Genomic DNA, 12,985 nt, shown 5'->3' on the forward strand with positions numbered 1-12,985 from the left:
AAACTGATGTACGCTTAAAATCTGTGTATTGTAACAAAAAAAAAAAGAGACAGGTAAGGGGAACATCAAGTCACAATGACACGTTCTGCATAATCTGCAGTAGTCTATTTACATGCTTAGTTAATAACGATTCCCTAACTAATGCAAAAAAAAAAGAAAAAGAAAAAAAAAGATACTCAGCAAACTGGTGATCAAACAGGTGATAAAGTCCAGTCCTTTGCACTTTTGAAGAAGAAATGTTCAGATCAGCTAAATAGACCTATGTAATTTGCGTCAATTCAGCAAAAAGCAAGCCAAAAAAGGCCCAGAGTCGAATCCGTTCTCCCTCACTGGCTGAGGAAGGAGGCCATGGGGTCATCAGGCCGGGTGCGTTTCATCCGGAAAGCCTCCATCTCCTCCTCTGTGGGCTCACGAACCTCCATCAGGCTGTTGTATGGCCTCTTCCTCTCATCCAGCTGCATTATCTCTGCCACATGCTTTAGTCGCTGGTCCTCCGCAGTCAGTGCCTACCAAAACACACACACATTTTTAGTTTTAGTACTATACACATATAATACAATATGCAGAGAGACCACTTAAAAATTACCAAATTAAAAACCTCTGGAATATAATCAAGAGGAACATAGATGATCACAAGCCATCAAACCAAGCTAACCTGCTTGGTTTTTGCACCAGGAGTGGCATAAACTTATCCAAAAGCAGTGTGTAAGACTGGTGGAGGGCAACATGCTAAGAGGCATGAAAACTGTAAACTTTTCTTTGCATTATTTGAGGTCTGAAAGCTCTGCATCTTTTTTGTAACATCAGCCATTTCTCATTTTCTGCAAATAAATGCTCTAAATGAATATTTTTATTTGGAATTTGGTAGAAATGTTGTCTGTGGTTTATAGAATAAAACAACAATGCTCATTTTACTCAAACATATACCTATAAATCGCAGTCAGAAACTGACTTTATTTTCCAGAGCTTTATAAAAGATGTGCTTTTAAGCCCTTAAAAACTGAACAGACAATCTAACAGTGAGTTTAAACACACCTTTTTCAGCTTCTCTTTCTTCTTAGATTCATCTTCCTCATCACTGCTGTCTGCATCCTTCTTCTTGTGCTTCTTGTTCTTCTTCTTCTTTTCCTTCATCTTTTCTTGGTGCATCTGTTGTGAAACATCCACATACAAATTACATAATCGAAATAAAATTCTTTCTTTACTGACATTGATCATGAAGGAATGACTTGGAAAAGCCCACACCTGAATAAGTTGTGAGGTGCTATCTTGTGAATGAGGTGGAACACTGACAAATGTGCTCAGGAGAATTATGGGTGCTAAAGTTGATAGTGTGTGCAGATCTTTACAGAGACTACACTACACACAGCTGGACTCTAATATCTTATTAAACATCTTTTCAGAATTATGGTAATGAACAGTGCTAACTGGTGCAATCTTTTCGTGTGATCTGGTGTGATCACAGTGTGATTTGTTACTTTGCTATATTGTGATATTCATGTCATAGCTTTACATAAATTTAAAAATAGCATAAAAATATATGACTATGTTTCAGACAACTTTCTTGAACCCAGGCAGAGAATCTAAACTCTAGTACTTTAGCCATGGAACATGATACTAGTTTCTGTCCGATCACTTTTGGCATGTCAGTGTACATTTCCTTCTCCTGTTTTAGAAATCTGATGTTTTTCTGTGACAGTGACGTTATGAATAAAGACTCAAGGTTACATCAGTTAAAGAGATTACCTCTAGAAGTGTCTTTGGAGTTTCCTCTTCTTCCTCCTCTATGCCCTCCTCAAACGGAACACACGTTGAGTTCTTAAAAACAAAAGCCACAGAAGAAATGTTTGTTATAACTTTCTGTCTGGTGGTTTCTGTCTGGTGGTTTGAACATTAACAAGGCTTCATTCAATCTTATTTGACAAACTTAAGCAGAATAGAATAGGCTGCCCTCACCCCAGTTTTCTTGCCAGCATCTCCAGTGCAGTAACTCTGTTTGACCATTGAGTGGCAGCATTTGTAACCCCAAAAGCCATCTTTCCAGTAAGAGCCCCAGATGCACTGAAAAAAGAAAAAAATAATAGACAACATTCAGAATATATATATAAACATTTATATCAATTTCCATTCAGCCACTTAGCAGATGCTCTTATCCAGACTGACTTACAGGCCTTACACATAAAGCATTAGAAAATCCCTGACACTGGACACTTTCAAATCCAGGCTGCAAATTCCTCTTTCAGTGCAGTTTAATACACACTGTTAGTGCTACAACACTTCTATTCTTAAACAACACTTCTTTACTTCTCATTCTTGTGTGTAATTGTCTTTCCTTTAAATAAACTGTATAATTTTTTTCATTTAAAATACTTTTGAAAAACGTTGCTTTTAATTTTTCCTAATTTCTGTGTGTCGCGTTTTTATTTACACAAAGCACTTTGAATTGCCACAGTGTATAAAAGGTATATTTTAAGCGACAATAGTAAGGAACAAGGGTTCCTTCAGCAATTTTCACCGTTAGGGGGGTCTCGCCTTTTTTAATTATTTAAAATCAAATGAGCACTGGATGTTTATCTACACAGATTTCTGTCCTGAAAACTGTTTCTTTTGAGTAAAACATTTCTGTTTATTCACAGTAAGCTTAGATTTCCAGTATTTTAGTGCTGTGCTAGCCACGGTTAGCAGCAGCACTAGCCACAGTTAGCAACGCTTAGCACTAGTAAACACCACCCAACAGAGCTACACTGAGGAACCCTAAGTGTTTTGGTAACCCAGGGAGCTAGCAGTTCATCCTACGTAGCTTGTTTTAACACGGTATATGCAGACATGCAGACTACTGTCCAATACATTAGTCTTTAAACAATTAAAAGGGCTAGCACTGCGGTCAGCGGATAATGCAAACTCGGCTCCAGTCTTAATGTTGAAAAAAAATTACTTTAACTCCTGTATAACACTGGACTTCAGCGGAGTGGCTTTATTGCTCCTTACAACCTGACTGGTAAAATTCATACAAAAGGTGCAGTTGCATTTCCACCATTAACAAATGAGGAGTGAGTGTCCCTGATTACCAATGCCACTTCTTTTTAATGCTCCACAACTTAGTGACATGGCAAACCACCAATTACCTCCTTTAGGGGCTTTTCCCCTTTACTAACATGTTGCTCTTCCAAGTGTTGCAGCAATACCAGCAAGCTGATTGGCGCATGAGAACAGTCTGGATTGCTTTATGTGAATGTTTGGTGAAGCAAGGCAAAGTTCATTGGAGGAGCGCAGCGGCCGGGAGGTGGCGTAAGCCTTCAGGAGTGAATGCAGGTAGGAAGGAGCTGTTCTGTCATCACCTTGTAGGCGATTGTAAGAGCTTTGAATTTGATGCGAGCATCAATATAACCAAAAGCACTGAAAGCAAATGTGTGTGTGAAAAAAAATAGTGTGTCCCTGGGATGGTGGAATGGTGTTAGTCTGAAACTCTGAAAGAAAAACTTAAAAAATATGTTTTTTGAACTTTTTTTTCATTTGGTTTTTCATTTGTTGTGAAATGCAACACATTATAAATGTTGTTTGCCTTCTTTTAATTGGAATGAAATAAAATAAATATAATAATAAAAAAAAACAATATACATTAAACTTTAAATCACTTACCGTGTGATTATTTAGAAGTACATCCTCCTCATATTTAGAACGGGCCACTGCTTTCTCCTGACCCTTAATGACGGCTCCATGCCGAGAGTACTCCATGTAGTCCTCCGTCTGAGCCAACAGCAGCTCTCTGGGTGGAGCGTCCAGGTGCTCCTGACCTCCGTACTGCAGGCATGATAGAGCAGAGCACAGCAGTCAAACACCATCAACCCGACGGTATAAACACTAAAATAGCTACAATAATCCCCAGTGAGAGACAAAATGCATGTGCTGCTCAAGGCTGTACCCTCTCCAGGATGCTCTGCTTCTGTGTCTCCTTGAAGTCTTCCTTCTTGACCTTGAAGGACTGATGCAGCAGCTCCAGTTTGGTTGGATCAGCCTGCAGGTGCACGTCTGACCCCCTCTCGTACGCCTCCCAGGCAAAAACTGCAGCAAAACACAAAACAAGAGAGAGGATTAGGCACTGTATGTACAGAAAAAAGGCCACAAGTGGAAGACATGAATGAAAATAAACAGTACTAGACACAAATATTAGTGGTCTGTAATATAACATATACATATAAAGACAAAGCAGTCAAAAATTGAACACCTCTGATTTAATCTTACCACCTTCACACTTCACACAGGTGGTGCAGCTATTAATATCGATGGCTATATACTTATATTCTTGATACATACTCTCGATTAAAATTTCAATTTCTTAGGTCTTACATAACAACTATAAAAAAAAAATACAGATATAGAATCATGTTTATGCTCCACTGACTGTAATAGAGGAAATAGAGGGAATGCCATCTTGGTTATTGCCACTCTGAACAAAAAGCTGCAACTGAACTAGGGGTGGGCGATGTGGTCCTAAAATTATTTGAAAAAATAATAATAATTCATAAAAAAATAAATGATTTCAAAAATACACTTCTGCAACAAAATGAAAATTAAATTTTATTATTGCATATAATATAATTTGTCACACCCCTAACTAAGATAATAAAAATGCAAGAATTTTATCAGATTTGTAACAAAAGCCATTGATCCAGAATGTCATGATACTAATAATGCACTCCAAATATCTCCATCCAGGATTAAAGTAAAACGAATGATGCTGGACTAGATAGATAGATAGATAGATAGATAGATAGATAGATAGATAGATAGATAGATAGATAGATAGATAGATAGATAGATAGATAGATAGATAGATAGATAGATAGATAGATAGATAGATAGATAGATAGATAGATAGATAGATAGATAGATAGATAGATAGATAGATAGATAGATAGATAGATAGATAGATAGATAGATAGATAGATAGATAGATAGATAGATAGATAGAGTGTGCATTTTCTTATGCTTAAAACAAGCAAAAAGTAGTACCCTGATGTGATAATTAGGGGTGGTAATATGACATGATATTTCAGGGTATAATATTGTTTATGATATTCATAAATGTTGGCGATATTATTGCATCTGAAACGATTATGGCACACCCCTATACTGAACTATAGTACTATGGTCGAGCATTATGAGGTACAACTCCAGACCTGTACACTGCATTCTGTTTTTGAAAGCTCATCAACAAATGCACAGATTCAGTCTTCCATGTGTCCATTATTACAAAGCATGATTTGTATTTACAATAGTGGTATAAAAGTAAATTACTCTCCACAACTGTAGGAGGAGCCACAGAGTAATAAATCCTCTCTTGTAACACTGCTTTAAGTAAGCTATATCTCCACCCACACATTGCAGTTGGGTATGGTATGCTTTGTACCTCAGTGTGAGGGGGAACCAAAATCAGCAGCTCTGGTACTCAAGTATATTACAGACTGCTTGGCCACAGAAAAGAAAAAAGAAGGGGGAAAAAAAGCCAAATTGATGCGACTTGGCTTCAAAAACTTAATGCCACCTCTGCACCATACAGTTGAAAAGCACTGTATCCATATCAGTAGTCTAAAATTAGTTAGTTGTCAGCACTAGTCTGGATTACTTTCTTAATGACTTGCCAGCATTCAAGGGATCATATCAGACAGGCATTACAGAGAAAGCAAAGTAGAGCTACTTACGCTGGGTCTGTGCCATGGAGATAGTGTCTCCAGTGTAGCGGGCAAAGTTGTCTCCAGCATAGCCCACTCTGCCAAAACCACAAAAACCATATAAGAACACACCTAGTCATGTGGGAACATCAATGTACTGAACATGCATTAAAAAGTCCATTTAAATCAACATTAAATCAATAAATTGATCATCAAATTCTAAACAACAATATATAAAAGTACAGCACTCTTTGCATTAAGACAATCAAAAGCAGGAAAAAACGTACTCTTCTGGAACTTTGCCGGTGTTGGAATATGGGTTCCCCCTCATGGCTCGGGTCTTCGGGTCGTAGTAAGCTGAATTTGGGTCCAGGTTTCTCAGATACTGTAACAAAATGACAACATTATATTGGAGATACTGTGCTATAACCCTGTCTGAAGGCTGTGTTTGAGTAACATATTTCTTACAACCCACTTATAATGTTTTACTTCATTTTTGTATTCAATCATTGACATGACATGATGTAAGCGTTACATTTGATCAAGCTAAAATGGTCAAACTAAATGAGAGCAGCTCTAGGTATCGTACTGTAGCAGGAGGCAGTTTTATTTTCTTCTTATTGTCAGATTATAACTGAGATTACCTAGAGAGCAATGTCAATCTACAGCATAAAAAACAAGGAGGAGTGCCCTCATTACAATATTAAAGTGTAATTACAGTAAGGGGTTATAAAATACATATCAGTGCATTTATCTTCAGTCCTACAGCTTTCAGAAATTCAGAATTTAGGATGTACCTTGGATTCTGTACTTCTGACGGCTTCTTCCAAAGAGAAGTGTCCTGTAGTGCAGTGTTTACCTTAGCAATGTCTTCTCTGATCCTCAGATTCCTCACAGTGATGCGTCTCTTGGAGTCGAAGTTCTGCCCGGGCATGTCAATGTCGTCTGCATATTTATCCTCGTCCTCATCCTCGCTGTTGTGCTCTCTCTCCTGGAAAAGAAGAATGGTGGAAAAATAATTAGCAAACATCCAGCCTAATGTCGAATAATATGAGAAGTATTTGCAAGTATATTATATCCTGTATTTAATATTTTACCTACAAGATCTTCTGTATATGCCCGATAAATAATAAAAGAATAAACATCCATTGACTTACCGTTTGGTCCATCAGTTTTCCAGTGGCCAACTCCTCCTGTAGCTTCTGGGCTTTTAAAGTGCGTTTGGCCTGCAAAAATAAAACGGCACATAAGCAAAAACACAACCTGTACTAAGGGCTAAAGGTGCCAGCACCCTTTTCTTGTACAATTCTACAAAAGCAACAACACAATTAAAGAACTTGCCAGGTCAACTTTAGTGTACTCCTCCACAATGCGCATATGTTCATCTGGGTCATAGCCATTCCAGCGGTCTCTCTTCCCATCATAGTCCAAATCAAGTTGGATCTGCTGATGCTCATCTGGAGCAATACCTGTCCCGGAGAACTTGGCCCCAACCTTTCTGGGTCGCTGTGGAAGAAGAAGGAGGAGCAGGAATAATAAACAGAAGCCTTTATTTTCTGATACAGTTAAAGATTCTGTTTAGATTTGGTTGAAAATATTTTAACGTCATTAAGCATTAGTCTTTAACCTTGTGTTTATTCTTTAGACCGTATTTCTCCTTGGCTCCCCTTACAGTAAGGAAGTGCAATTTGCAACTTGTGCCATTCCTAAATGAAAGACTTTACACCTGCATTAATGGACAAGGTACAGAACAAAACAGTCACCCACAGTGAAAGAAAAGTGGGCTTATTTTAGCATAGGATACAGGAGTTACACGGGATTTGCATAGACCAAAATCTGGTGAGCCTAACACTATAGCTATAATAAAGATGCTATTTTCACACAGTCAGTGCAGCATCTCAATTATTTTAGATTTGCAATTTTAAAGTAGATATTCTCTATCGTGCATGTTAATTACCAATTTTTATACAAGCTTTTTTCACTCTTTCTTTATCTCTTTCAGACTACTTTAATTACTGTGCCTTTAAGATAGACTAACTTGTATTGTGCCTCTTTTAAAAGTAGCTTAAAGACTTCTTATAATTCTATATGTATGGACTGTATGTAATTGTAATGTCTCAAAATTTTAAACAATTCAAAACTAAAAAAAAAAATATTATTATTATTTTTTTTTATGATACAGGCCTTTATGGGTATCATATCATTCCTCAAAGCAACAAATACATGCACAACTAATAAGGATGTTCTGAAGATATTGGGAATTCCTTTACCTCCAGGCAATCCTTCTTCTTGTGTGTCATGGCTCCACAATTCTCACACGCTCCTTTTCTGAACTTTGTACTGACAGATTGCTACAGAAATAGGAGGCAAAATAAAATCATTGATTACTATAAAGAGACTTAATAACAGAGTAAACACAATAATAAAAGCTCCTTACATCCTGTACTCCTCTCTTATACCACTCCCCGATGGCTGAGTACTGCTGCTGCTTCTCCTCCTGAGGCCTCTGATGTTTGAGGGTGGGTCTCTTTGAGGGGTCAATGTACCATGGAACCGAGGCGATATACTGAGGAATGTGGGGATTGATGTCCCTAAACACAAGATAAAATAAGAAAAAAAAATTATATATATATATATTACTGTGAATCAACAATCACTGTCTTATACTGGCTGGATTTCCATAGCAGCATACGTGTGACTGTTACAGACTGTCAAAAATTTAAAACATAAAAAAAATCTATTAATTTGTATTGTCCATTACACAAAGGATGTACATAAATAATAAAACACAAACTCATTCCAATGAAATAAAGTGTGTATTATCTAGTGCTCTAGTGCTTTTAGACTTGACAGTGATTTTGGTGATCTAACAGAAATCTTGAAAACATTTTTTGATTACACATACTGCATGAGCAAACAGATCTACCCATGTATAAAAATAACCTATTCTACAAAGTGTAACATTTCCTCTACTCACTTTCCTTCTTCGTCCACCTCGGCAGGAGCATTACCCAGTTTTCTCTGCTCCTCCAGTTCCTTCTTCTTCCTCCAGTCCTCTCTGGTCATTTTCTTGGGCTCATCGAGGTCGACGATCCCCTCCTGACCCAACTGCTTCTCCTCCTCCTCTTGTGGCATTGTTGTTTTCAGGGTCTCTCTAGAAAAGAGACTTTAGGGGAGACCTAAAAGCACCAGGGAAGAAACAAATTACTAAACTTTGCAAGGGCATTTTCACGCACACTGATTTAATAACACAAAAATAACTGTTGTACAATTTTAAAGTTTTAAGAAAGTAGGCAATTCATAGTCCAAAATATCACTCTTAGTGAGGAATAAAGAAACAGTAATGTATAGCTGTGTTGAGGGTGTCTCTATCATACAGCATATTATATTTTCCCCACATCAGTCAGAATAAATTGTACTAAAAGTACCCAATAACTGGGCTATTTTTACCTTTTGGTCTTCTCATTTTATTTTAAGATATCTATTAGATTGTCAGATATTTATAACGTGCTCTTGCTATTCTCAGTACTTCTTTGCTGCTGTAATATGTGATGTTGCCTCTTGGACCTATCATTATCTATCTACCTATCTATCTATGTATCTATGTATCTATCTATCTATCTATCTATCTATCTATCTATCTATAGTTATGTGTTAGACTAAGTTTAGTATCAGGTAACGTTAGCTGTATTATTTATAGATCATTAACTTTGAAATATTGCGAGTAAAATCAGATTTTTTTTTGAGCCAATCCGATCCAATACTGCTTCTATCCATCCCACCTCAAAAGCAGCTAAAGCGACATACAGACTTGACCAGACGCTACTGCTGCACCTACTAAGGTGGACTTAATAATCCTAATAACGAAGCCCAGCTAAAGTAGAATAAACAGTTATGTTTACTGATGTTTCACCTAATGTTTTATTAACAAAAGCCGGTTAAAGGAGCCGCTGTTAAACGGAATTTTCAGTTAACCCACAGTAAAGGCCAGAACCGAAGCCGAGTCGATAAACCCAGTACTCCGCGCTCTCTCTCTCTCTCCCTCTCTGAAACAACAGTAATAATCACATAATAAACCAATAACGCTTCATCGATTTACCTGATCACCCGATGATCGATAAAACCCGCCGAACAAACACTAAACTAATCCACGAGCCGGACTAAATGCAGACCCTTGTTTACCACACGCACTTCCGCTCCTCCACGCACACGCGACGTTTCTTCCCATAGACATAATGTTACATAAAAGTCCCCTCAAATAAAATAAAATAAAATATAATATAATATAATATAATATAATATAATATAATATAATATAATATAATATAATATAATATAATATAATATAATATAATATAATATAAAATATAATATAATATCATATAAAATATAATATAATATAATATAATATCATTACATGTTATATGATATAAAATAATATAGTAGTATCATATTCACGTTTGCATTATTTTTTTTAGCTAACGTTAAATAAAAAAAATAACTAAATAAAAGCTTTGAACAATTGGGTAGGCACTCTTAACAACACATATGTTTAACTATTTACAACATGTACTGGTAAAACTCAGGCAGCGTTACATTTTTTTTACACTGTTTCTAAGCCAAAGATATTTACATTTAAGTCACGTGACATTTAAAAAGTAGGTCCACAAATTCCTTAGATTTTCTCTCAGGAAAGTCTTTATTTTAAAGAAATGATTGACTGTATATATATATATATATATATATATATATATATATATATATATATATATATATATATATATATATATATATATATATATATATGCACATTGTATTTTCTAACTAAACTTGAGCTAAACCTGAAATTGATCAGATTTATTAGCCTGCAATTTATTAAACAAATGGATAATTGATGAAACAAACAATTGGGAAAAGTGGATTACATTAACTAAAATTTACAGTAAAGAATCAATAAACCAGGGCACACTTCTGTTACTGGATCTCACTCCTTTTATTGGAACTCACTCCTGTTAGTATAACTCACTCCTGTTACCGGCAGTCAGTCCTGTTACTGGAACTCACTGCTGTTACTGGCACTCATTCCTGTTACTGGAACTCAGTCCTGTTACTCTGAAAATAGCTAAATGGAGGCTATGCTATTAGCATGAGGACACTGAGCATGTTCTAGTGATTTACCCAAAATGTAACGTCCTGTTGTACATGTGACTTGATGTTTAAGATGGGCTAATGTGTTACGGTAACAGTAATGAGAGAGTAAAACCCAGGGACACTAAAATGTGTGTTTTAACTTAAATATTACAGATTTATTATGACAAAAATGCATAAATGGGATTTGGAGTCACATAACAATGCAAAAAATAAATCTCTGAAGGATTTTAATAATTATTTTTCATGGTAAAGTTTATAGTTAGAGAGTGAGAACAGGTAACAGATGCTATTTTTTTGTGTTCTAAGTATTTTTTGTCTTAGAATATGCCTTAATTCTTTCAACATTTTTAGTATTTTAACCTTTAACTTTATGTGTAATTATCTATTTTTCATAAAAAATGTACAACATTTTATATTATATTATGAATTTCATTATTAACATAAATAAGTAATGTTGTATTTGTTATTCATTTTGGAGTGCAGTTCTCATTTTTAGTTGTTGGTTTTATGGTTAACTAAAAATATTAAATTGTGTGAATTTATTTTTTTCTGTAAAATTAAAAAGAAACAATTTAAGTAAACATACAAACAAAAAACAACTTAATAACAATAACAAACATTATTTGCTCATATACCAATTGCATATATATTTATTATGTATGTATAATATCAGAGTGATTTTTTTAATTTATCAACACTTTCCCAACTTTCAGTGTTTTAACCAACTCTCTTTGTAATAATCATCATCTTATTGAGTTTTTGTTTATATTTCTAAAATATACAAAGTGAAGCATATGCTGTGTGCATACAATAAACAATACTAAAATAAATATATACCTACTAAAATAAATATATACCTATTTGTTAAAAAAGTATTAAGTGACTTAATTTAATGAGATACTACTTAAAATACTTTGTACATTTTGAGTATAATTCTTTAATAATGCTCTGTAATTTGTACATTACGATTCAGTCAGTTAATTTTTGTTTTATTTTTTTATTGGGTCACTGTTTATTTGTAAACAGAATATCAAGTGTCATATGAAGACTGTTTTATCTGTGAGGGACTTTTGACCTCTGCACATCTGTCAAAAATAGAATATCTAAATACTGTACAGAGACGAAGCTTTCAGAATAAAGATAACCCAGGTTCATGTTTCTAGCTTGGGGATTTCCAGCTCTGCACAGTTTGCTTCACCCAGGAACCAGTAATGTGTCTTACACTGATTTATATTTAACATTTATTTTTTTTTACAGTATTTTAGCCCTTCGTTCTGGACTAAAGCATGTAAAAATGCATGCATGAGCACTTCATTCAATACTGCACTACTACACAACTGTATACAAGCTACAGTTACAGTTACATTACATCACATACTCTCGCCCTCAAAAGTTCAATGTCAATGGTCTGTAGAACTGAACTGATTTAAAGCTATGTCTTATTAGCTAACATGGCAACAGTACAAGGATAAAAAACTGAGGGGTTTATTTGTATTCAATGATTTAACCCTCAGCTGACTGGGCTTATTTTTGGAGTCATTGTTAGACAACGGGCTATGGACCTGGATTGATGTCAGCAGTCTGGTTTGTACAGTTAAGAATTTGGCGGCATTTTATGAGTGCTAAGCATTCCATTCTGGAAACGTTAGAGCCTTTATAGTGCACATGTACTGTATATGCATAGTTGATTGGGATCATTTTTAATATATTTTTTTCTATTAATAGAACAAAAATAGACAAAAAAAAATTTTCTTGAAATTTTAAATATATTTTAAACAGTTTAGAAATGTTTAATTACCTTTACACTGTTTTACTTTCAAGGGACTAAAGACACTTGCTTTACTTAATATTATATTCAGTATTTAACTGAGATAAAGCTTAACCTGTCCACCCTGATGCGGAAAAATACCATTTGAAACAGTACAAAGCCAACCATGTTTTCATTAAATGCCAGTTTTTTTCAACACTGTCCACCCTGCAGCTTGTCATAACAGGGTGAACAAACAAAAGCAAGTAAAGATAAAAAGATGTTAAGTTGGGGAAAAATATTAATTCGATAAATATAATATAATAAATACGATAAATAGATTTTGTTTTGAGGGCCAAAAAGCGCAGTATTTACATAATGACTCTTGTGTGCAATATTCTCCGTCCTATATTTT

The 12,985-nt window shown here is 35.2% G+C and overlaps 1 protein-coding gene across 1 annotated transcript; it reads right to left on the bottom strand.

The window, feature by feature from the left end:
- Nucleotides 1–9: 9 nt before the first annotated feature.
- On the bottom strand, nt 10–9,914 carry slu7 (SLU7 homolog, splicing factor). Its single transcript, XM_007229881.4, has 15 exons — nt 9,772–9,914; nt 8,650–8,851; nt 8,110–8,263; nt 7,943–8,023; nt 7,014–7,178; nt 6,830–6,898; nt 6,532–6,663; nt 5,960–6,057; nt 5,703–5,770; nt 3,923–4,062; nt 3,640–3,801; nt 1,957–2,061; nt 1,747–1,818; nt 1,036–1,149; nt 10–506 (listed from the first exon to the last, which is right to left on the bottom strand). Exons 2-15 carry the CDS (start codon nt 8,805–8,807, stop codon nt 327–329), a joined length of 1,698 nt encoding a protein of 565 aa, XP_007229943.2. The 5' UTR covers nt 8,808–8,851; nt 9,772–9,914; the 3' UTR covers nt 10–326.
- Between the last annotated feature and the right edge of the window lie 3,071 nt (nt 9,915–12,985).

This window comes from Astyanax mexicanus, chromosome 10, assembly GCF_023375975.1.
Source record: "Astyanax mexicanus isolate ESR-SI-001 chromosome 10, AstMex3_surface, whole genome shotgun sequence".
Classification (NCBI taxonomy): domain Eukaryota; kingdom Metazoa; phylum Chordata; class Actinopteri; order Characiformes; family Acestrorhamphidae; genus Astyanax; species Astyanax mexicanus.